The sequence below is a fragment of the Rutilus rutilus genome (genome assembly GCF_951802725.1).
Source record: "Rutilus rutilus genome assembly, chromosome: 3".
NCBI classification, from domain to species: domain Eukaryota; kingdom Metazoa; phylum Chordata; class Actinopteri; order Cypriniformes; family Leuciscidae; genus Rutilus; species Rutilus rutilus.
Window position 1 is genome coordinate 22,024,427 of NC_140211.1, and position 25,805 is coordinate 22,050,231.

General features: G+C 42.2%; 1 protein-coding gene across 2 annotated transcripts; it reads right to left on the bottom strand.

The window, feature by feature from the left end:
• Positions 1 to 742: 742 nt before the first annotated feature.
• cars1 (cysteinyl-tRNA synthetase 1) lies at positions 743 to 25,638 on the bottom strand. 2 transcript variants are annotated; one of them, XM_084404907.1, is made up of 23 exons: positions 25,457 to 25,541; positions 23,883 to 24,119; positions 23,210 to 23,301; positions 22,417 to 22,505; positions 21,995 to 22,091; positions 21,768 to 21,866; positions 20,122 to 20,271; positions 19,794 to 19,934; positions 8,615 to 8,703; positions 8,365 to 8,486; positions 7,877 to 7,989; positions 7,569 to 7,697; positions 6,568 to 6,697; positions 5,661 to 5,764; positions 4,254 to 4,351; positions 3,970 to 4,159; positions 3,675 to 3,743; positions 3,410 to 3,491; positions 3,123 to 3,203; positions 2,969 to 3,036; positions 1,931 to 1,990; positions 1,683 to 1,766; positions 743 to 1,496 (listed from the first exon to the last, which is right to left on the bottom strand). In XM_084404907.1, exons 1-23 carry the CDS (start codon positions 25,476 to 25,478, stop codon positions 1,368 to 1,370), a joined length of 2,475 nt encoding a protein of 824 aa, XP_084261033.1. In that variant the 5' UTR covers positions 25,479 to 25,541; the 3' UTR covers positions 743 to 1,367. The 2 variants fall into 2 exon arrangements, with proteins under 2 accessions (XP_084261033.1, XP_084261034.1); XM_084404908.1 differs by lacking the exon at positions 23,883 to 24,119 and having other exon boundaries at positions 25,457 to 25,638.
• Between the last annotated feature and the right edge of the window lie 167 nt (positions 25,639 to 25,805).

The window sequence follows — 25,805 nt, forward strand, 5'->3', positions numbered from 1 at the left end:
CGTAGACTTGAACCGGTTCTTTGAAATGTATTGTTCGATAGAACCGATTCGCTGAAATAAGTCGAATTTCGTTTCGGCGATTATCAGGGAGTATATTATATGCTCTGTCTAAAACATTCAAATAAAGCGGTTTAATTGTCATTTAACTTATCTTAGTTTAATTTGTTGCAGCCATGAATAAAATACACAAAGTAATTTAGTTCCTACATACAATTTGCATTTACAATAAACAATACCAAAATTCATTTTCATCTCAAATGTTTTAATAAATTTCTAGCACCTTTCATTTGTAACATTTCTGGTATTAGGGTATTCAAGTTCCCATTCCAAGTGCCGATTCTCGGCTCATTAAGAATCGGACATAACGATCTTTAAACATATCCCACTAAAAATTCGTTGACAAATTCGATTTCACTAATCACAGGCTTCTTGTGCATAGACAGCATTTGATGTTTTATACCTGAATTTACCCTTATTCTGATAACATTTTATATTATTACCCCCACCCCCACCACACACACACTTTTTATTTTTGTATGCATAATTTTATAATGATTAATAGTTACATAATAATAAATGCATGTATGTTTTTAATGGCTTTTGAGCTGCCTACAACATTGTCTAGGTAAGAAGTTCACTAGGTTTGCTATATGCAGCTCTGTGCATATATTTTATGACTGTAAACTAAATAAAAAAAAGTCTTTATGGAAAAAATATATAGAAATAAGTTATTGGAGACAAATAAGCATATCCTTTTTTTATTTTGGCATTTCATGTTCCTATAAAGACTATGTAAATACTAACAATAACTGGTGCTCCTATGTATTTTTCATTTGGGGTAAACCTACAAACCTGAAGTCCCTTCATTCCTGTATTATCAGAGATATTTTGATTCTGGATGAATCATTTTTATCACTAGCTGATTTGTAAACCGTGTTTCAGAGAAAACACCTACTTGATCAGCCAGATTTTAAAAATCCATAATGAAAACATTAAATGTTTGATCCATTTCCACATTAACAAGCTAAATAGTTCTTGCATACTTCATATAAACTACCAAACCCATATTAGAAAAATTCTGATATACTTGCATCTTTGTTCTACATGTGCAAAAAGCACAACATTTTAAGTATACACCCTTAATATCAGTCATAAAATACCTCTCAAAGTCATGTTTGCAGAGCATCAGGAAAACAAAAATCCTCCAACCATGACCAGAAGGATTTGCCAAACCTTGTCAAAGTTTAGAGCCAAAACTCACAGATGAGGTCTTTTGAGTTTTGCTGCCTTTTCACAAACAAAAGACAAGTTCACAACAGACACTATGGGCGGATCGCAGGTTGCATCAGACTCAATGCCTCATGTTCTCAGCTCCCATTCTGAGTCAACTGAAGGTATTCATTATACAGCTTCTCCTGAGCCTCGTAAAGCTTGCGAAGCTTTTTGGTCAGTCCCTTACTGAGCTCCTTCCCCTCAGCATCATGTGTTGGGAAACCCTGTATATACAAAGAACAGACATACTATTAGCATTTCTGAATAGATGTAACCAAATGATTAAAAATTCATAAGGACTCATCTATCCCCTATAGACTAATAGTCACCTTGAAATAGATTCAACATACAGCAGTGTGACATAAAAGAGTGTATCTTACGACAAAAGAAGACTGAATGGTTTGCATTACCGTTTCATCAAAGCTGGAGTACTTGTCAGTCTCTGAACGGAACATTTCATTGGGTTTAACCTTCATTTTTGCCAACTTTGCCATCTATCACAAAAAAATATACAAATAAATTAAAAACAATGGAGGACTAACAGGAACATACTTTCTTAAATATAAAAATATTTAACAATAGACATGAGAGGCTTTCTACATGACGGGTGACTAAATTATGGAGTGTTTCAGGTGGTTTCTGTAATCGCTCTGATCACCTCTTGTTCTTGTTTTTTCCTGGCAGCCTCCTCTTTTTTCTTTTTCTTTTCATCTTCCATCTTGAAACATAAAACAATATAAGTATTATGCAGGACAGTAACATTAACATGTCAAATAAATGAACCAAATTAACAAAATAAGTAATATCATCTTTTAATATAACTTTTAAAAAAATGGACATCATAGTTTCTACAAAAGTGTAAAGCAGCAAAACTGTTTTCAACATCATAATAAGAAGAAATGTTTCTTAACCACCAAATCAGCATATTATAATGATTGCAGAAGGATCATGTGACACTGAAAACGGCTGAAGAATTATCTGACACCACAGGAATAAATTATAGGAATATATATAAAACAGTTACACACACCTCTCTCTCTCTCTCTCTCTCTCTCTACACACACATATACACGCACAAAAAAGTGCATATATATATATATATATATATGCTCCTGAGATGGTCATTGATAAACAATAAACAGTGTTTCTAAAATAAAATGTGTGTGTGTGTATATATATATATATACACACACACACATTTTATTTTAGAAACACTGTTTATTGTTTATCAATGACCATCTCAGATGGATCATGATGGATCAGCAGAGCGTGTCCAAAGCTGTAAGCATGCATATAAGATTCAAAGGAGTAATTCAAAGAAGGTACAACAATTAACCTGTGCAACTTGAGTCCTTATAATACATTCAGAAGGCCAGCATTTACACTCACAAGCTCGAAAGACCTACATACATTTTTCATGACCTGGTTTGCATCTGATTCATTTCTTTTGTAATGCTTGAGATGGAAAGAAACTTTTTTCCATTGACAGAAAAAACACACCACCTGACCTTACCCTATTGGTGAGATAACTTTGATCTGATTAATGGCTATTTTTTTACTGTAATAAGGTGTACTACAAACAGTACATCACTGGCAGTACTGTATGTAAAATGAGATACAAAATCTACACCACTAAAACAGAAAATATCAAGTAGAGATCATAGTACATGGCAATATAGACGGATTCTGTCATTACCTTTTTCTTCTCTTCTCTTTCCTTCAGAAGAGTTTCTTTGTCCACCAGCTTCACCGATGTGGGGAGTCCTTTGAGAAAAAAAAAAAAAAAAAAAACAACTTGTAATTTTCCATGACATTCAGAGTTTAAGCTAATCTCTATTTCTTTACTTTACCATCACGATCCTCCAGTCGGACACCCAGCTCAGGTAAAGTGTCATCACGCAATTCGTCACAGAGCTTCAGCAATTCTGTCACTGGAACACAAACAAATTTTCCTAATGAATTCTCTTTTCTGCTTAAAAAGTACAATCTGTATTGTACGCAAATGTCTGCTGGAGGTATAGCTACAACAATAACCATAAAAAAACTATAATTTATAACAAACCAAATGACTTTGTACTGTAGCAGATATTCACACTAAAATATAAATAAATAAATAAATAAACAGCAAGAGTTTTACCTTTCTTCTCTCTAGAGATTTTTCTGATGTCTTCCCTGAAATCCGACAGCACTGACAAATAGGGCATGACTGTGCTCTCCAACTGAAACAGAAACCAAAAGATTAAGTAGAATTTAATGACAGATTAGTCATTATCTTTACAATCCACAAGTAAGCATTATTAGATTGAATCTTTAATAACATGTCTTAACAAGTCTAGCTTTGTAACATTAATTAAAAAGAAAACCTTTGATGAATCAAACATGATCTGAGTGGTGTTGCTTACATCAGCATTCTGACCGTTTCCTCCAACAGGGAAGCCAATGGGCTCAGTTCCCTCAATTGCTCCAAATGTCTGTCAAAGCAGAAAACAGCTTTAGCAAGCACTTCACTGTGCATTCACAGTTTCAGTTCTGTCCCGGCATCTCAGCTCATGCAGATTTCAAGAAAGGACTAGACATTAAGGTTTAATGTAGCAAATAGGGTAAGGATTACAGCGAATACAGAAACAGTTGTTCCTTTGTTGCATCCAGGTTTCAAGTATGTCAAAAGTCAAGCTGTTTTACAAAAAAAAAAGTTACCTTAAGCATGTTGGTCAAGTACAGGGCAATGCTCTCCAGCAGCATGCGGTTAGGCGGCAGTTTTGCACTCCTTCTGGCAGCCATGTAGGTGTTACTCTGACCGACGAGAGCCCGCATCTCTTCCAGAGCTGAACGAGTGTCTATGTTGTCACACAACGCCTCATGAACTGAGGTTTTCTTCTCATAGAAGCTACGCAAACACACATACACACAAATGACTTTAATGATAACACTTTACTTTCAAGACAAAGACAATGTTAAAAAGTAAGGAAAGTATGCATCACCTTTTGTTCAGTTCAATCTCCTCAGCTTCCCATTTTTCAAATTGGCCAGTGATGTCTGTCGGGCTCCTCAGAATATCTTTAACATTTAAGAAGAACTCCTGTGAAAACATAATATAAGAACTGAATGAACTGTGAGATGATGAGTTTAAATTGCACCATATTGTTCTAATATTTGATACACCGTACCGTTAAATTCTCAAAATGTAATTTATTCCTATCATTATCACAGCTGAACATGGCTTGGCTGCTTAATATTTTTTGTGGAAACTGTGATCCATTTTTTTTTTTTCAGGATTCAAAAGATTTGCTTGCTAAATTTAATTAAAAAAGTAACCATGTAAAAGTCACTTTTGATCAATTTATTGTGTCCTTTCTGAACAAAAGTATTTAAAATATATATTTTACCATACTAAAAATGAACAAAATCTTACTGAGCCCAAACTTTTGAATAATAGTGCATTTTCTGTGGTAATAAACAACAAGCCACATATTCTGTTGATAGAGCTTGTGTTTAATCCATCATATTCCTTTCATTCGTTTAAGTGTTTTAAAAATATTTTACCATACTAAGAGTCAACATATTGAGACAATCCACAGTAATAAAAAACCCACCAGGTCCTATTACTTCAAGTGTAGCAAAGAACTTGCATGCATAAATTAATTTTAAGCATAATTCATAAACATCTTTCCTGAGGCAGTTTTGAAGCACTTTATTTATTTAACTAAAAAAAATAGCTATTTCTAGACCATTCATAAAACAGTGCTTAGTTTACAAAGTATGAAACATTCCTCTCTGTACAGACACGAACAACACCCTCAGCTTTTTAATTTACTTTGTTTGAATATTTACAGCTTTTACTTCTAATTTGGGACCTCAGAATATCTATTCATCTCCAGTTTTATTTAAGCCAAACTCTGTTGAGGGAATTGCACTCTCATTGCATCACCCTCTAATAAGCCATCTCCATTTTTACTCAAGTACAGCCTATGTCGGCGCAGTGGGGTAGAGGAAAAACATGGTGTGTCTCATTAAGATCCACACCTCAAGTTCGGGTGAGGCTGGTCTAAGAAAATATAGCATGTAGGTCAGTCATAAGTAACCTTCGCATACTTCCCATGCTAATAGCTGCCTGTGTGAGTATCAGGCAAATTTGGAGCTCTGCCCATGTTATATTCCTTGGTGACAGAGTAATTGATAGAAAGAAAGAAGCGCAAGACAGAATTAATGCGCCCTGAAGGACACCTGCTATTCTCCGACCTTCTGGGTTCATGAAGGAATCTAGATAAGCCTATTGTGGATTTATGAGGATTCTGTATGCTGATAAGTGGCAAATATTACATTTGGATAGACTATGAATTTTTGGGTGTCCCCCCCCACCTTTTCTTCCTTTTTGGTTTCTCACTTACATTTATGAATTTCTCATATTGGATGGCTGACTCCATTGTGTTGTTGGAGTAATCCAACGTGTCTTTCCATGTATGCATCAGAAAGGCCAAACGAAGCTGCCTTGCTAAAAGGAAACAGAGCACAAATGCACAATGTCAAAACTTTGGCATCCTATCGTAGTTTGCAGATAATTACAGGGAAAAATGTATAAAGGAGGAACGAAATTACCACACAAACAAAAAAGTATGGACAACACAGTAACTCACATAGTTCTGTGATAAATTTCTTGAGATAAGGAAACAATTCTAAAAAAATATTTGATGTGCCAAGGTCTCTAATCTTAGCATTAATTACTGTTGTTTTAATACATCTTTGAAAAATGTATTAAAATGTATACATCTTTGCAAAAACATTTTTTTTAATAACCCTTAAAATGACAAGTAGTGTATCTATCAAGCAGAAATCATTTCCATGAACCTTGAATATATGCGAGTTTACTTAATCATTATTTTCAAAAAAGCTTAAGAACATTTCCAATGTCAAAATTTATGAGATTAATATCATTCTTTTGCATACTCTATTTGACCTGAACAAAACATGCCATTTCATTTAAGAGGACGAAATGTGTGATATATACAAAGAGACATAATGACATTTACACAGTCAATGACATAGTATGACATAGACACAGACATGAAGGTCTAAAGGGGTACTTTTATGTTTTTGTCATATGATCTTTTTTTATTCTTTTTTTTAATAATAATCTCAAAAATAATTTTAATTTGAAAAATGAAACTCAAATTAAAAATATTTCAATCAAATTTTTGAAACCATAATTCAGACCAAAAAAAAATAGTTGACCCATATGCAGATGTCTAAATATATAACACAGTGATTCTAATAAAACTTGAATTGTAACATAATTACCCGTATGTTTGGCCAGGGCATCTTTGATAGTAATGAAGTTCTTCAGAGATTTGGACATTTTGCATCCAGCGATGGTCAGGTGACCCGTGTGCAAGAAATACCGTACCCAGTGATCATTCTCAAAGTAAGCCTATCAAACATATACGACGTTAAAACTTGAATCCACACATACTGTTTGCAACTTTAAAGGTGTGACAAACAGGAATCCAGGACCAGGATCAAGTTCTTTACTATCGGTCTTCAGATTGACTTTTTACTAGAAAAAAATGTGTTAACATGGCAGTGCTCAAATTTTTTTTTTAAAGTATGCAGCTTTGTGGTTGATGACAGCAAAATATTTAATCACCCCCTTATTATTTCCTCTTTATATGCTCTTGTAAAATAAGAAAAAAGAGCAACTATTACCACTGACTATAATAACATACACATCAAACAGAAATATGTTTTAAAGTCCCCCTATGGTGAAAATCAAGCTTTTAATGTTATTTATATGTCTATGTGGTGTTTTTAATATGCTTTAAGACAAACCATGTGCAAATTCATAAGTCAACACCATTGCTGAGTATTTTCTCCTTAAACCTGCAGTGAACCAAATGCGGTTTGAAATCGCTGGTGTTTCTGACGTCACAAACTACCTTGTAACCAATCACGTCAACGAGTGGATCTCTGAGCTGGTGTGAGTGAGTGGAGGTGGGCTAATTTGCATATTAATAAAACCACGCATACTAAATGAGGCAAGGGTTTAGAGTTACATTCAAGCTTTTTTTAAGGCAAAAACGTTTAAATATGTCATTTTGGTGATCAGGTGAGTTTTAAGGGATAAAACTATTGACCAAAGGGGGACTTTAATTAAAAGTCTGACAAAGACTATTATGGTAATTCCAAAGTGACGTGAATGAAGCATTAATCTTTATGGAATAAATTAACTGGATTCTAATAATAGCTTTTCAGCAATGGCTACTGGACATATTCTTCATATAAGGACCTTGTAATTTTCTCACCTCAGATTGTGCCAACTCATTGTCATGATGAGGAAACCGCAAGTCAAAACCTCCTCCGTGGATATCCATAGACTCTCCCAGTATGGATCCAGCCATGGCGGAACACTCAATATGCCATCCAGGTCTCCCCTGTAACGACCCCAGCAGAATTGTAAATGTACAGCCCAACTTGAAAACATGGGTGATGCATTCAAACCTTTGTTGTACCATGTTAAACCTACTAAGCTGCCAAATCATCATACTCATCTATTCATTTTCTGAACTTAACAAAAGTAACACGCATTTTTGCCTGATGTGTACTTACTCACCTTTCCCCAAGGGGAATCCCAAGATGGTTCTCCAGGCTTGGAGGCCTTCCACAGCGCAAAGTCATTCTGTGACCTCTTTTCACTGAGTCTGTCTGCTGAGATACTCAAGTCTCCTGCAAAAAAGAGAAGAAAAAACATACAAGATCCAGGTGAACACTGAAGCCAACACTTTTCATGAAAAGAATTCAGAGTACAAGCAACTGCATTAGGTCCTAATGCTCTGTTATACAATAGATGATTCTGGCTCATTGTATCCACTGCTCATATTATGATTCGAGCTATAAGCATTATCTGATAACTCTGCCCTTTCGGTGAGCATCAAGGCAGTTGCTTTATGGCAATATTGCATTGCCATTCCACATCAAGTTGCCATGGAAACGATAGACAGCTGAACTGCATACATTTATTGTACTTTTCAAAGACCCACTTGCAAAAGAAAAATAAAGAGTAAATCAGTTTAAATGATGTATTGCAATTTATTCCTGTACCTTCTCCCTCTTGAAGAGCCTTCTGATCTCCAACAGCCTCTGGTACCAGTTTGGCATAAGAATGAGCAGGGCAGGCATCAAACTTTGCCGTGTCAAAATATACTGACCCATTTGACTCATATCTTGTGAGAAAAGAAAGAAAATTAATTCATAGACATTCTAGGAAAGTATTGTTTTTTTTTTAAAAGGAGCATATCATGAAATATCAAAATACTCAAACAATCTAGAAAGAAGACATCTCTAGTCTTACCCATAACCATTGTCCACAATCTTTTTGACAAATGCCACAATCTCCGGAACGTACTCACTGACCCGTGTGAGAACATCAGCAGGGAGGACCTGTCAATCAAAAACACCACAGGCTTTTGTCACTGCTCAAAGTTAACACGTTTTTACTAGGGATGCACCGATATGAAAAATTTGGCCGATAACGATAACCGATATATTGGCCAATAAATATAAATCAAAATTTTTATATAATTTTTGAGAGCCTAATTACAAAAACAAAAGTCTCCCCATTAAAAGCCATGTCCCAAGCACACAATTATAATGAGAACATTATAATTTTATGTAGCTTATATGACAGACTTGCGCTGCACGTTGCACTTAACCGATTTTCTTAAGTGATTTCAATCAGTTCAAAACCATCATGGCGAACAGTGTGCATCTGATGTGTCTCGGCTGAAGGAAATAATCCATTATTTATCGGCTTTAATATATCAGCCAAATTTTCTTATCAGGCCGATAACATTAAAAATGAACATGTATCGGCCGATACCGACATGTTAAGCGATATATCGTGAATCGGGCTAGTTTTAACACATCAGCATGAACATCACAATATATTTTGTCTTGGTTTCCACAAAAATATTAAGCAGCACAACTGTCATATTATTGATAATAATAAAAAATATTTCTTGAGCAGCAAATCAGCATATGACACTGAAGACTGGAGTAATGATGCTGAAAATTCATCTTTGCATCACAGGAATAAATTACATTTTAAAATATATTAAAACAGAAAAGAGTTATTTTAAATTTCAATAATATCACTGTATTTACTCTATTTTGAGTAATAGACAGCATGTTACATGTCCTACCAGAGACAGTAATATATTGGACCACTGTTACACCACGATAAAGAATGCGTATCACTCCGTCCCACGGGCAGCTTTGGGGCTCTCTGATCACTGTTTGGTTCATCTTATACCGACCTACAGGCAGAAACTGAAATCAGCTAAACCTGTATTAAGGACTGTAAAAAGATGGACCAACGAAGCAGAGCAGGATCTACAGGCCTGCTTCGATTGCACTGATTGGACTGTTTTTGAAGCTGCAGCCACCGATCTGGATGAGCTCACAGATACTGTAACATCATATATCAGTTTCTGTGAGGATACATGCATTCCTACCAGGACATTCTTATCATTCACTAATGATAAACCATGGTTTACTGGGAAACTCAAACAGCTTCGTCATGCCAAAGAGGATGCTTACAGAAGTGGGGATACAATCTTGTATAACCAGGCCAGAAACAAACTGACAAAGGAGATCAGAGTTGCTAAAAGAAGCTACTCTGAAAAGCTGAAAAAACAGTTCTCTTACGAGAGGTTCTCTCGTATTGCGTAAGTTTAGCTTACGCTACGGGTAAAGTCATCTTTTCTCGAGATATGAAGCCAAAAATTATCCTTAATTTTTATATCTTGTCAACGCAGTGCGGCAGCAAGCAGACCTAGAGCAGGCAATCTAGCGTGCTGATAGGCTGCTCTGCGGCAACTGCAGCAGCCTATCACTGAGCCCTTGGCGTGACGTCACGCCCAATGAGCGCGAGCAGCGCGCCTACGCGTCACGGCCCGAGGCGGGGCGTGGCAGAGGGTATAAATATGGGCTGAGAGGCTGCTTTCACTGATTTTTGTCTTTTCAGCGAGGCTCTACGCATCGCTGATCTTCGAGGAAGCCGCCGTTGAAACCAGCGCCTTGCAAGCCGAGGATTCTGCCTGAGGAAGCCGGCCGCCTTCGCCGCCTTCAGCAATCCCTGCCTGCTTCGCTATCCGGCGAATATATCCTTTTCACTATGCATTGTATTTCATGTAAAGCTCCGCTCAGCGACAGAGACCGCCATGTTATCTGCACTCTCTGCCTGGGACCGGACCACGCCGCCCTCGCCCTCTCGGCGGGCGGCTGTGAACTGTGCGAAGAACTGCCGATGTCGACCCTGCGGGCTCGACTCGCCTTGTTCGACGCTCCAGCTGTCTCTCCGTCTGCCTCCACCGGGCCGCGCAAGAAAAAGCGCCGCTCGCAGAGGCCACCGGAATCCGCAGCAGCAGCTGAGCGCTCGCCGGAACCCCTCCCGCGAGCTTCGCTGTCTCCTTCCTCTCCCCCCCCTCCCGACGCGCAGCGGCCGGCCTTCGCCCGCACTGCCGTCGCCTCGGGGGATGAAGCGGACAACGCTGCTTTAACGGACAGCTGCTCTCTCCTGGCCTCGGACAGCGAGGAGTGGTCTGGATCTCTCCGCTCCACCTCCTCTGCACAGGAGTCTAGCCGGTCCCGCGCCAGTGTCGACGCGGAACTTCTCCGCCTCCTCACCAAAGCGGTTGACCAATTGGGACTCGACTGGTCCCCACCGAGGGCGCCCGCGCCTAACCGACTCGACGGGTGTTTTCTGCCTAGCCGCCGCCCAGCGCCTGCCTCTAGGTCAGCACCTTTCCTGCCTGAGCTCCACGCTGAGCTCTCTAAGTCGTGGAACGCCCCATTCTCCGCTAGACTCCGCTCACCGGTCTCTTCGACCCTCTCCCAAGTGGACGGGGCCGTCGAGAAGGGATATACTCAAATTCCCCCGGTGGAAGATGCTGTGGCAACGCACCTTTGCCCGCCATCCGCGAGATGGCGCTCAAAGTCTGCCCTGCCGTCCAAGGCCTGCAGGACCACATCAGCACTCGTCGGCCGCGCCTTTTCCGCCGCCGGCCAGGCTGCTTCCGCCCTGCATTCTATGGCTGTGCTCCAGATCCTCCAGGCCGATCTCCTCCGCGAGCTGGACGAGAAAGGCCCGGATCACGCCGTTCTCACGGACCTGCGCAGCGCGACGGACCTCTCCCTTCGCGCCACAAAGTCCGCTGCACAAGCCATCGGGAGATCTATGGCCTCGCTCACCGTCACCGAAAGGCACCTTTGGTTGACGCTGGCGGATATGAGCGAATCTGAGCGTTCCGTGTTTCTCAACGCACCGCTCTCTCCCACCGGCCTGTTCGGCCCAGCGGTCGCCGGGATCGTCGATCGCTTCTCGGAGGTGCAGAAGGCGTCGCAGGCGATGAATCTCTTCCTGCCCCGCCGCTCGAGCTCTTCTGCAGGCCGCTCTCAGAATCAGCCTCCTGCACGAAGCTCGTCTCAGCGCTCTGCCCAGCCTCCGTCTTCGCAGCGACGACAGGGCGGCCGCCCTAGATCGCGCTCAACCAGCCGTCACAGACCGCCTCCCCCTCGGGGACCCCGGCCCAAGGTGACGCTCAAGCCTGAGCCCGCGAAGTCCTCCTAGCGGCTGCAAGGAGGAAAAGATGGCTGAGTCCCGCTGCGGCCGGACCGCCATCAAAGCGCCCAGCTCTGTCAGTCCCCTTAGAAAAGGCTACTGCAGCAGCTTACATCGCAGCCAACGAGCCAGTAATACAACTCTCTCGCCTGCACACAAACGCCGTTTTCACGGCGACCCAGAGAAATCTCATAAAGAGTATGGTTTCGGGTTTTCCGGCTCACGCCGAAGGTGTCATGAGTGTAGAATATGTGCCCACGCCCCAGTGCTCACCACTACACGCAAACACGATCTCCCCGGTAACGCTCACAGAGCGCACTCTTATAAAGCGGGCACGCGCCGCTCGAGTGCTAAAGGTAGAGAATGTGCCCACCCTCCCGTGCCCACACCTACCCACTGCCCGCTCTGTCACACAGTTATCCCGGGATGCAGATCCTCTAAAGCTCCCTTACACTGGCCGTGTTGCATATGTAAGCCCTGTGCCCGCTCACGAGCGCGCGCACTTACTAACAAACACGTTAAACCCCATCCCGCTCTCGCGCCACGGGTTTCTAGCATCAGAATGTGCCCCGTCCCCAGTGACCGAGCCGTTATGTGCTGTACAGCCAGTCACCATTGTTCGCGAGCCCCCGTATTCGAGCACCGGCAGCGCGCGCGCCGCCCCGTCCTCTCTGATAGAGGTTCCCCATCCCGCCCAACGCGGCGATCCGAACCCAGAGATCATTCGACCCCTAGCTATGTGTGCGAAAGCATGGCAAGCTATCCAGGGCGTGTCAGAATGGGTGCTGAATACTATAATGCACGGCTATTCGCTTCAATTCGCTCGCCGTCCCCCGCGCTTTCTGGCACGGACAGAGACGAGAGTGAATACAGAAGTAGCGCATCTGCTTCAGGCAGAAATAGCAAAGCTGCTGCACAAAGGGGCTATAGAACAGGTGCATCCTTCTCTGAGCGAGTCGGGCTTTTACAGCCGTTATTTCCTCGTACCCAAGAAGGACGGAGCGCTGAGACCTATTTTAGATCTGAGACATTTGAACAAAGCCCTCATGAGACGGCCGTTCAAAATGATCACAACCAGACAAATCCTCGCGCAAATTCGCCCGGGAGACTGGTTCATCTCTCTCGATCTAAAGGACGCATATTTTCAGATTCAGATAATACCCCGTCACAGGCCATTCTTGAGATTCGCCTTCGACGGTCGGGTATATCAGTACACCGTCCTGCCGTTCGGTCTATCTTTAGCACCCCGTACATTTACGAAGTGCATGGACGCGGCTCTCTCTCCTCTGAGGAGACAAGGAATGCGGATACTGAATTATCTGGACGACTGGCTAGTTCTCGCGCAGTCAGAGGCAGAGCTTTTGTCTCACAGAACAGCGCTTCTCAGCCATCTGGAATGCTTGGGTCTCTCAGTCAACTGGACCAAGAGCTCATTACTGCCCCGCCAGTCGACTTCCTTTCTCGGAATAGAACTGGACTCGGTGGCTATGACGGCCAGATTGTCAGAGCAGCGCGCGCGCCGCATTCGACATCTCGCCGCGTCTTTCCAGACGGGCAGTCGGGTTCCGCTGAGGACATTCCAGCGAGTCCTGGGGCATATGGCCTCAGCTGCAGCAGTGCTCCAGCTGGGCTTACTGCGCATGCGCCCGCTTCAACGCTGGCTGAAAGCGCGAGTGCCTCACCGAGCCTGGACGGCCGGCTGTTTACGAGTCAGAGTGAATCATGGCTGTGTTTCAGCCCTGCAGCCCTGGCTAGCAGCCGAATGGTATCGCACGGGAGTGACGATGGGAGTTGTCTCGCACCGGAAAGTTGTCTCGACAGATGCGTCCAACCTAGGTTGGGGAGCGCTATTAGAGGGCAGACCGGTCTATGGCCCTTGGTCAGACCAGGAGAGTCACCTTCATATAAACTGTCTAGAGATGCTGGCGGTCGAGAAAGCGCTCAAGCACTTCCTCCCATACCTACAGGGCCACCATGTACTAGTCCGCACAGACAACATGTCAGTGGTAGCCTATGTGAACCGTCAGGGCGGTGTCAGATCCAAAACACTCTGCGCCCTGGCGGAACGCCTCCTGGTGTGGGCTCAGCACTCACTGCGCTCGCTGAGAGCCGCGCATGTGCCGGGTCTCCTGAACGAGGGTCCAGACAGACTGTCCAGGGACAACGTTCCCCTGGGCGAGTGGTCTTTGCATCCCCAAACAGTCCAGTCACTGTGGCGCCGTTTCGGCAGAGCGAAAGTCGACCTCTTTGCGTCAAAAGACAATGCGCACTGCCCACGGTTCTTTTCCAAGAGCGAGGACGCGCTGGCCCAGACCTGGCCCAGCGGCCCGCTTTACGCTTTTCCCCCTGTCTCTCTGCTGCCACAAGTCATCGGGAGAATCAGGGAAGCGCGCCACACGGTGCTCCTCATAGCCCCGTATTGGGAGAATCAAACGTGGTTCCCAGATCTAATACGGCTGGCGGACACACCCCCCTGGCCGATACCGGTGAGAAGAGACCTTCTCTCTCAAGCCCGCGGCTCGATCTGGCATCCTCATCCAGAGCGCTGGTCTCTGCATGTATGGGTAGTCAACGGATACCCGTTGACTTGCCAATAGGGGTTGTGAACACGATCACACAGTCTAGAGCTCCCTCTACGAGGCGGCTCTACACATCTAAATGGTCTGTGTTTAATAAATGGTGCACCGCCCAAGGGCTGGATCCACAAACATGTGAGGTGTCGCGTGTGCTTTGTTTCCTCCAAGAGCTGTTGGACATGGGCAGGTCCCCCTCCACGCTCAAAGTATATGTTGCGGCCATATCAGCTTTTTCCGACTCGGCGCTGGGCCGCGCATTAGGGAGGAATGAGTTCATTATCCGCTTCCTTAGAGGAGCCAGGAGGATGAACCCCCCGCGACCCCCCTCGGTTCCTATTTGGGATCTTTCCCTGGTCTTAGAGGCCATGAAAGCGCATCCCTTTGAACCCATGGAAACTGTGGATATGAAATACCTCACGCTCAAAACCGTTTTTCTGATAGCCCTGTCTTCAGTCAAACGTGTGGGTGACCTGCATGCGTTATCAGTTAACGCGGCATGTCTCGAGTTCGGACCTAATGACTCTAAAGTCATTCTCAAACCGAGACACGGTTATGTCCCCAAAGTGTTGGGCACACCCTTCAGAGCACAGGTCATTTCTCTCTCAGCTTTGCCGGCTACCGGCAGCGAAGTCGACAGTAATCTCCTTTGCCCTGTCAGAGCGCTGAGAAATTACTTTACGCGCTCCGCCGCCATGAGGCGCTCGGAGCAGCTTTTCGTTTCGTTTGGTGGGCGCACCAAGGGTCTCGCCGCCTCGAAACACACTCTGTCCAGATGGATAGTGGACGCTATTGCAGCTGCTTATGCGTCTAAAGACCTGCAATGCCCTTTGGGCATCAGAGCCCACTCTACTAGAGGCATGGCCTCGTCATGGGCTTGGTCTAGCGGAATTTCTATTCATGACATTTGTACGGCGGCGGGCTGGGCCTCCCCGTCTACATTTGTTAGATTTTACAATCTAGAAGTTCCCGCCCTGCAGGCTAAACTTTTATCAGTCTAAATCTCGCGTATGCCGGCCCACTTCTGTGCGCGGGCTACTGCTGTTTGATTTAGCCCTCCTGGTTGAGCTGTACAATATAGGGTTGGTTAGTCAGACCGGCCGCGCCGTTCTGTTCCCCCCACTATGTGCTTATGTACTTGCGCTAGCCATATCATTGGCCGCCCGGCTCACACTCTCGTGTTCCCCGGGCTTCCCTGGGACTCATTCAGTGGATGCCGGGCGCGCACGGCGTTGACAAGGGAGTTCCCGTAGCGTAAGCTAAACTTACGCAATACGAGAGAACCTCTCGTAAGAGAACGTACTCGGTTACCTAACGTAACCTCTGTTCTCTCTAGAGAGGGAACGAGTATTGCGTAATCCGCCGTGCTCGCGCCACGAGCTCTCTCGCTTCTGCGACAAAAACCAGTGAAAGCAGCCTCTCAGCCCATATTTATACCCTCTGCCACGCCCCGCCTCGGGCCGTGACGCGTAGGCGCGCTGCTCGCGCTCATTGGGCGTGACGTCACGCCAAGGGCTCAGTGATAGGCTGCTGCAGTTGCCGCAGAGCAGCCTATCAGCACGCTAGATTGCCTGCTCTAGGTCTGCTTGCTGCCGCACTGCGTTGACAAGATATAAAAATTAAGGATAATTTTTGGCTTCATATCTCGAGAAAAGATGACTTTACCCGTAGCGTAAGCTAAACTTACGCAATACTCGTTCCCTCTCTAGAGAGAACAGAGGTTACGTTAGGTAACCGAGTACGTTTTCAGCCAACGACCCGGCATCAGTCTGGAGAGGCATGAGGAACATCACCAACTACAAATCACCATCCCCCCCATCTGTGGAGAATCAACAACTGGCTGACACTCTCAATAGCCGCGTTTCCACTGTCGGGCCAGGGCCGGGCCAGGGCTTTAAACGGGCCGTGCCGGGCTAATAGCCTCGGGCCAATAGCACCGGGCATGCGTTTCCACTGTCGGGCCAGAAGCTCCACAGCGCTTCACTAAAACACGCCCGTAACACGCCTCTCTGGGACAACGTCACACTAACCCATCATTTCACCAACAAATGGAAGTTTTATCAGAAAACTAATCAGATATCACTGGAAACAGCGTTGAAAACAAACACGATAAAAGCGGCCGTTTGCTAGCTTTTTTTTGTTTGTTTGTTTAGCAGCTACTTGAATATTTAAAACCCAAGCATCGATGTTTTACCACAGGTTTACAATAAAAAGTGATACATTGATCATAATGAATTAATTTATGTAAAAATTGCACATTAGTCACTCAGAAATAAATTACCGTTAGGTCTATTTCACAAAAGAAAGAGGACATGCACACTTACTTTTTCAGTCGCGTCTGTTTCTTTATCTGGTAACTTAGTTACAGGACATAATCCATCACATTTAGAAAAAATTATAATTTCTACAAATATATGCCATACGACCTGAGGAGCTTTAGCACTCTCTCGACTCCCATACAGATATTTTCAGTCAGAGAAACAGAGGAAGCTCCCGAAAAAAAAAGTTACTTTATTTTTTGATAGTCCGGTTTAAAGAGACGAGACGTAGGCTATGACAGATCAAATAAAAACATGACTGTGATAGCCTTTAAGATTGGTCTGATTTCTTCAAGCATTCGCTATGTTTTTTTTTTACTATGTGTATCTTCAAGCGTTTACTATGTTTACTATGGTAACGGCTAGCGCGCATAGTCTTTTGCATCACAAACAGAAGGCATTCAAACATGAACGCGATTTAAATTATTTTATTTTTAAGTCTTAAATGCTGACAGAATCATCCGGCGCTGCCGTCTCCCAACGGTAAACTCCTCCTCTGTTGGTAACCACTCCTCTAGCCCGAGCTGGCCCGCTTTGGCCCAAGGTATTCGACGGGCCAGAAATCCTGGCCGTTGGCCCCGAGTAAGCCCCGATCAAGCCCCGGAAGTGACAGTGGAAACGCGACTGGCCCTGGCACGCACTAGCACGGCCCGGCCCTGGCCCGACAGTGGAAACGCGGCTAATGCATTCTATTGCAGGTTTGAGAAGCCCAGACTCACACCTCACACCCGCCCTGATGTGCACTTCACACATCCACCATCACCTCCTGCAACCCCTCTCCTCCCCCCTTCTGCCATCCAACCTGAGCTTAAGGTCTGTGTGGAGGACGTGAGCAGAGTCTTCAAAAAACAGAAGACTAGGAAAGCTTCAGGCCCAGACGGCATCTCATCTGCTTGTCTAAAAGCCTGTGCTGACCAACTGGCCCCAGTCTTCACGCAGATCTTCAACAGATCATTGGAGCAGTGTGAAGTTCCCTGCTGCTTCAAACGCTCCACTATCATTCCGGTTCCCAAAAAAACTAAAATCACTGGACTTAATGACTACAGACCTGTCGCTCTCACGTCTGTGGTCATGAAGTCGTTTGAAAGACTGGTGTTGGCCTATCTGAAGGACATCACCGGACCCCTGATGGATCCCCTTCAGTTTGCTTACAGAGCAAACAGGTCTGTGGATGATGCAGTCAACATGGGACTGCACTATATCCTGCAACATCTTGACAGACCTGGGACTTATGCACGGATCTTATTTGTGGACTTCAGTTCGGCCTTCAATACCATCATCCCTGATCTTCTCACAGCCAAACTGACTCAGCTCTCCATGCCATCCACAATCTGTCAGTGGATCTCCAGCTTCCTGACGGACCGGCAGCAGCTAGTGAGACTGGGGAAACTCACATCCAGGACCCTCACCATCAGCACTGGCGCCCCCCAAGGGTGCGTTCTCTCCCCACTGCTCTTCTCCCTGTACACTAATGACTGCACTTCTAAAGACCCCTCTGTCAAGCTCCTGAAATTTGCAGACGACACCACTGTCATCGGTCTCATCCAAAATGGTGACGAGTCTGCTTACAGACTGGGGGTTGAACAGCTGGCTGTCTGGTGCAGCTATAACAACCTTGAGCTGAACACACTCAAAACAGTGGAGATGATCGTGGACTTCAGGAGAAACACCCCAGCACTCCCCCCTCTCACCATCATGAACAGCACTGTGGAAGCAGTGGAGTCATTCAGGTTCCTGGGCTCTACCATCTCCCAGGACCTGAAGTGGGCAAATCACATTGACTCCATTGTGAAAAAGGCCCAGCAGAGACTGTACTTCCTTCGCCAGCTGAAGAAGTTCAATCTGCCACAGGAGCTGCTGATCCAGTTCTACTCAGCCGTCATTGAGTCTGTCTTAAGCACTTCCATCACTGTCTGGTTTGGTTCAGCTACCAAATCGGACATCAGGAGACTACAACGGACAGTCCGGACTGCAGAGAGGATTATTGGTGCCCCCCTGCCAACCCTCCAGGACCTGTACTCTTCCAGAGTGAGGAAGAGAGCAGGTAAAATCATCACAGACTCCACTCACCCTGGACACCCCCTGTTTGAACTGTTACCGTCAGGACGGCGACACAGATCACTGGCCACAAGAACTTCCAGGCACAGGAACAGTTTCTTCCCACAGGCCATTTCCCTTCTGAACACTTAACATGCCCCCCAAAGCATATGCCTGTAAGTGCAATACTCCCACTGTCTAGTGCAATAAACTCAGGTGATATGTATATCTATATTATTCATACTACTCAAAATACTGTAAATATGTTTATAATCTGTAACATGCGCTAGACTCCCACTGTCTAGTGTAATATTCTCTAATTCAGGTGATATTTATATTATTCATACTACTCAAAATACTGTAAATATGTTCATAATCTGTAAATGTTTATTCAGACTAAACCCAACTGTGACCCTACTTTTTTACTTTTATACTATTTTTATTTATTTTTTATATATTTTCATTCTTAGAATTTGTATTACTATGTTCTTGTTGTATTTGTATTTGTATATGTGCACTGGAAGCTTCAGTACCAAGAAAAATTCCTTGTGGGTGCAAGCACACTTGGCAATAAAGCTCTTTCTGATTCTGATTCTGATTCTGATTTTTAGCAAATAAATGCAGCCTTGGTGAGCATAAGACACTGCTTTCAAAAACATTAAAAAACTCGGTTACACTTTATTTTTAGGTGACATAGTTACATTGTACTTATTGAAATAAGTACTGAGTAATATTAATTAACTACATGTACTTACTATAAAGTTACGGTTAGGGTTTGGTTTAGGGTTAGTTACTTGTAATTATGCATAATTTACTGTTATTACTATATTAATTACATGTAGTAACGTGCAACTACGTCACCTTAAAATAAATTGTTACCAAAAAATCGTACTGACCCCAAACATTTGAACTATATAAATGTAAGTCATAGTTGGGTCATTTTAAAGCTATTGAATTTCCCATCAGTACAAGTTCACTCACATTGAGGGCTTCCATGTCTTTATGGTACTCTCCCTCCCAGTACTTTGGCAACAAAGAGAAGATTGAGTTTTCTGTCACTTGGCTCCCAAATTGGTAGTCTAACCATTCTGACAAAAGATCCTTGGCCTCCTCCAATAAGACCTAAAAATGAGAACCATTAAAAAAAAGAAGAAGAGAAGTCGGTTTAAGAATTACATTACAAATACAAGTTTGATAGATGCGGCACAGGATATCATCAGCCAAATGATATGGAACAGAATGCCTCAGACATGGCCCTGATCAAACTAGGTCACATATGTGTTTTTAAAACGCTGTGCGAATCATCTACCTGTGCGTGATCCTGGAGTGAATGGCCCGCAGCGTTGCTCTGCACTGCCATCTGCAGGGGACCCAGGGCAGCGTCCACAGCTGCATCCAGCTTCTCCAGCATCTGCTTCTTATCTGGGTCAGTAGTCTCAGCAAGCTTGGCTTTAAAAGGCTAAACACAATAAAACCAAATTACATTAAAGCACAGTGATGGAGAGCGAGATGAAAGCTATGCAAACATTTGTAGGAAGGCCAGTAACTAACTGTCTAGAGGGTTTGAGGTAGTCATACTTTTATTTTGTCTTCAGAGCTGCTTAAACCTCTTAAGCAAAATCATTTATTTTCATTAGTTAACAGCAGCTCTGCCAGTACTTCAGCAGTACGTATAAATCTTTATTACCTTGTTAATGTTCACTTGGAAGGTTTGTGCCACCATAAGGCAGTGATAATAATGAGTTTAGTGATAACTGGAGACAGATCTGAACTATTAGAAGAAAAGTGTATTCATAATAGTTTCATTTAGAGCACAGGTTTTCAACCTTTTTGACTTGAAGGACACCCATTGTTCAACACAATTTTCAATTTTCAAAATATATTGGCTAATATATTTCCTTTGGTATTCCTGCTGTAATTATAACAATGCTGCTTGTTCTCAAACTTTACATTAACAGAAACAAGGAATGTTGATATATCAAAAATACCTACCCACAATTCATTTTGTGATCAAACAAGACCCTGATTCGTTGTGATTAAACAAGATCCTGATTCGTTGTGTTCATCAATAAAAAAAAACCCATCTTGGTTTATTTGTGATTTAAGCATTTTAATCAAGTTAGATTTTAAAAAATAATAAGTTTAAGTCATATTTAAGCACCCTTGGAAGTTTGCTAAATCCTTCTGGTTAAAAACTGCTAATTTACAGAAAATAATTCTAATTTAACTGTATTTCTGACAATTTTAAATTCAGCATGAAATGATCATTGTAACCGTCTTCTCTATTGTGACTTCTATATTGAGTGAAACATATTCTTAAAAAAAAAAAAAAAAAAAAAAAGTGTAGGGCAGGACTTGATTTTGTCCCATGGGAACAGACTGGACTGATGAATTGTTTTTTACTGTGATCTTTTCATGTGAGTGACAGGTTGCTGTAATAATCAGAGAAGAAATGTCATTGTGAGGGAAAAGGAACATTTACAGTATATTTTTGATTAAACATTACGGGGGCACTTTTTAAAACAGGGTTCACCAATCTCGGTCCTGGTGTCCTGCAGAGTTTAGCTCCAACCAGCTCCAACACACCTGTTTGAAAGTTTCTAGTATGCCTAGTGAGACCTTGATTAGCTGGTTCAGGTGTGTTTAATTGGGGTTGGAGCTAAACTCTGCAGGACAGCGGCCCTCCAGGACCGAGATTGGTGAACCCTGTTTTAAAAGATTTATAATAAACCCTAAATATTTCATTAGTAGTATGGTCCATTTTGATATCATGGTGACTTCGGACTTTAGGTTCTCTCAGGGTCTGAAAAAACAAACCTTTTTAAGTTCCACAGAAAAGAAAACGAATAATGGCACTGAACCCCACAAGTCTGAGTAGATAATAACCGTACTTATTTTGTCCAAACTATCCCTTGCGTTCACTTCACTGCATGAGTGATGTCGTTTTTCCCTCACCGTTCGGGCTGCTAACACATCCTGCAGGATCTGAGAGGCACTGGGCTTCTTCTCTATGTACTGCTCCAGCAAGTAGTTCTGTCGGGCTCTTTTGATGATCTGAAACGAAGAAGTCACACCGATGATCGTATATTGAGAAAACTGTATCGCATGTGACACTTAGATTCATTTTATATGACCAAAAGAGTTAAAGAGGTTAAAAAAGACTCTGTAAGCACTGCTCTTACTTTGTCATCAATATCTGTGATATTCATACAGTAGAAGACGTCATATTTGAAATAATTCTTCAGTATTCTCCGGAGTATGTCAAAAGATATGTAGGACCTGAAAGAACAAGGACACTGAATCCTCATGAAATACAGAGAACTGATACTGTACATCAAACATGCAGCAAGGGCCTTGGATGAAAAACTTTCTGTGTTCTCTCGGTCTTTCACCAAACCATATTCAAACACAATAGCTCAAAGTGCTTTCTGATTTGGTTTACAGCCTCACATGCACACACTAACAAATCCTTAGCTCAGATTGAATGGCTGAATGTCTGTTTCAGCCTTTTCATTGACTGTTGTTCTGTCTATTGGGCTGTTTTGAACAGCTGGGGGACACTGAAAACAAAGAAACATCTATGAATGGATGGGGAATATGTCACCTGGCATGGCCCATGTGAGAAGCGTCATACACCGTTGGGCCGCAGCAGTACCACAAAACCCTGTTGCCCTTCTGTGGTACAAACACCTCCTAGAAGACATAAAACAGAACAGGTATGAATGATACTGGCAGTTTATTGTCAGCATCCAATATACACCTCTGACAATAACAACAAAGAACAGAACGGACAAGGCATTTTTTTAACCAGCAAAGATACCAATTTGCCAACCAGCAACTTTACTGATTACTCATTACTGGCAATGCAAACAACAATGAATTCTGGAGATTTTCATGTACACTACCATTCAAAAGTCTGGGGTAAAATCTTTGTAATGTTTTTGAAACAAGTCTCTTATGCTCACCAAGGCTTCCTGGTGAGATGGCGAAGCTAGATTTTCAGCATAATTTCTCCAATCTTCAGTGTCACAGAAATGATTGATTCTAATATGCTGATTTGGTGTTCAAGAAACAGTTCTTATTTTTATCAATGTTAAAACAAAGTTGTGCTGCTCAATATTTTTTGTGGAAACGGTACACATATTTTCAGGATTATTTGATGAACAAAGTTCAACAGAACAGCATTTATTTAAAACAGAAGTGTTTTGTAACATTGTAAATGTCTTTACTGTCACTTTTGATCACTTTAGTGCATCCCTGCTGAATAAATTAATTTCTTAAATAAAAATGTACTATTGACCCCAAACTTTTGAAAAATGTATTGAATGGTAATATTATTCTGTAGTAAGGGAAAAGTATAGTATAAAGTTGAAGCCATGTTGTTTTATCTTTCGTACCTTGGTCCGTGTGAGGCTGTTGTAAAGACGCAACTTTGAAATGTCTGTTCCTTGTGGGGGAGACCATGGTGGCTGCACCCGCTTTCCCTTTGCTGAAAAACAAGAGACACTTTTTTTTAACCAAAATGACTTTGTTTCATACAAAAATGAGTCAGAGTTATAGATTCATTTATAGTAACCAATCCCAAAACTATCCAGCCTTTGTGTCGAAACAACAGGTGCACTATGGGAAATAACTGTTGTTGCACACCTGCTGCAAAAGTATATGATGAGGTTTCTTCTCATAGAAAACATGAAACATGTATAGAAAAAGGTGATGCATTCACAAAGTGAAAATGAAACAAACAATGTGCAAACTGAACATTGCACATTAGAGAAAAAGCTGTTTAAAACCACAAACACCTCAATGTGGACGAGTCACCACCTCAACTCATTACGGTCCTGTTCAGAACAAACTTGTCTCGTTTTGACTACGCTCCTTGTCAGATTCCTGTCAACACCTCAGCTTATGTATACTAACACACCAAAAAACCCTCAGACTCATGCAACACATTCTGCAGACGTCCTTAGCACAGAAACCACTAACTTGAAGTACAAAATGCACAATTCACAATTCAGCTACAACCTACGTTCATGCACCCTGACTATGACAGGGGGAGTTCTGTCTACTCACTGCTGCATTCTGAGGTCTGGTCATTCGTTTGGGGCTTCAGGGCGGCTATGTGTTTGTACCAGCGCAGGGCGTGGATATGCCGCTCAGGTGGAGGCCCACATAGAAGCGCAAAGGCTTCTGCATCCGCCTGCGAAGGCCCGTAGCCAGCCAGGTAACTGCGACTGCTCAAGTACTCATTCAGAGCCTCAACCCTGCGAGCATCCTCACTTATGCGCAGTAAGAAGCCATAATCAAAGGCTGGGAAAACAAAAGGGCATAGACACACATAAACACATAGAGGAGCAGACATTAGAAATGAGCAAGGGGCCCGTAGAGAATGCCTGTGATGACACCTGTAATCCTTTCTAACCTCACTCCTCTGAAACATAAAACTGTAATAATCTGATCACACACTTTTGGACAACAAATATGTCAATTAATTGTATAATTGAGGGTAACTTCAATTACATTGTTTTGAAATTAACTGAAATTAAAATTGTTTTTGTTATCGCTAAAAGTAGTGTAAAACTATAAAAAAATCCTTTCGTTAAGTGAAATATTTGCTAAAATAAAAAAAATTAAGAAAATAGATGAAAAACTGAAATGAAAATGAGAAATGTTGCCTTGGCAACCAACTGAAATGAAATAACAAATTTAAAGTACTAAAATGACAAAACATTTACTGAATTAATTTTTTTATATTTTAAATATATATATAAAAAAAATCATAATAATTAAAATCATAATAATAAAAATGACAAAAGCCCATAACTAAATCAATAAAACTTAAACTAAAAATAAATTGGGAAAATATAAGAAATAAAAGCTAACTCCAAATAGTACAAATATAATAGTATATAAATAATGCTACAATAACACTGATTAAGGTACTGTTGTGAAAAAAAAAAAAAAACAATACATGACACAATTCTGCGGAATATGTGCAACATGGGAAAGAGCAAAAAAAAAGGATATAGATTATTATGAATCTTTTCCTCATTAAATTAAAACCCCTTATGAAACAGTTGAGGATGAATACATCTGACTTATTTGCATGTGTGTCTGTGTATGTTCTGAAAAAATATTATGATGAAATCTGATAATGATCTCATTATTTTGTAACAGGCTGCATTTCTTTCACAAAAATACCCACGATCACAGAATAATTTATGTAAACGTCAAGGAACCGGAAGAGGTCAATTCCATTCGACTCCCACCTCTAGTTAAATATGAAATTATTTCACTCCTTATGTGTCATAATGTGTTTCACTATTTCGGCTGTCTGATTTCATCTTAACTGTCAAAGCAATATTCAGACACGGCGCTAATAAAACAATATGACAGACAGTGAAACAGCAATAGGAGAGACTCTGGGATGTTGCCACATATAACATTACATGTTTATGTTAAGAGCAGTAAAATAGTAGAATAAATAGTGGGACAAATCTTGTAACAGCTGCAGGTTTGAATAGAACCAACATTAATGAATTACTTTAAACAGGTCTAACAGAACGAGCACGCATTAATGTTCAGTAGCATACATCATGCCTGTTCCATCGCAAGAAAAGTGAAATAAGTAAATAGAGAAATATTACCTATATCTCCCGTGCTTGCCATTTTCCTGTATCTGATGCAACAATAACGTGTCCGGAAAACACAATGAAACACAGGACATAAACGAAATCAATGCTGGTTTACGGATCTCTAGATAATTTACACGGCTCTCGTTGCGTGATTTATAATATACAGATCAGATGCTCTTCTACGGCGATTATGCGATTACAGCATACTACATCCGGGCAAATATTAAAGCTCCTTTCGTTTCAAAATAAATGTCTCATGTCGAAAATAATAACTTTTTAATAACTTTTAAAAATATTTAACAGTATTACTAATTAAAGTAATTTAAAATAATTGCTTACATTAAAAAATTAATTCAATTTT

Coding starts and splice junctions, on each gene's coding strand:
- cars1 (XM_084404907.1), bottom strand. CDS start 25,478: ATGGCAAGCACGGGAGATATAG. Junction 21,867..21,994: donor TCACAGATATTGATGACAAA/GTAAGAGCAGTG, acceptor TCTTCGTTTCAG/ATCATCAAAAGAGCCCGACA. Junction 1,497..1,682: donor ACTCCAGCTTTGATGAAACG/GTAATGCAAACC, acceptor TTGTATATACAG/GGTTTCCCAACACATGATGC.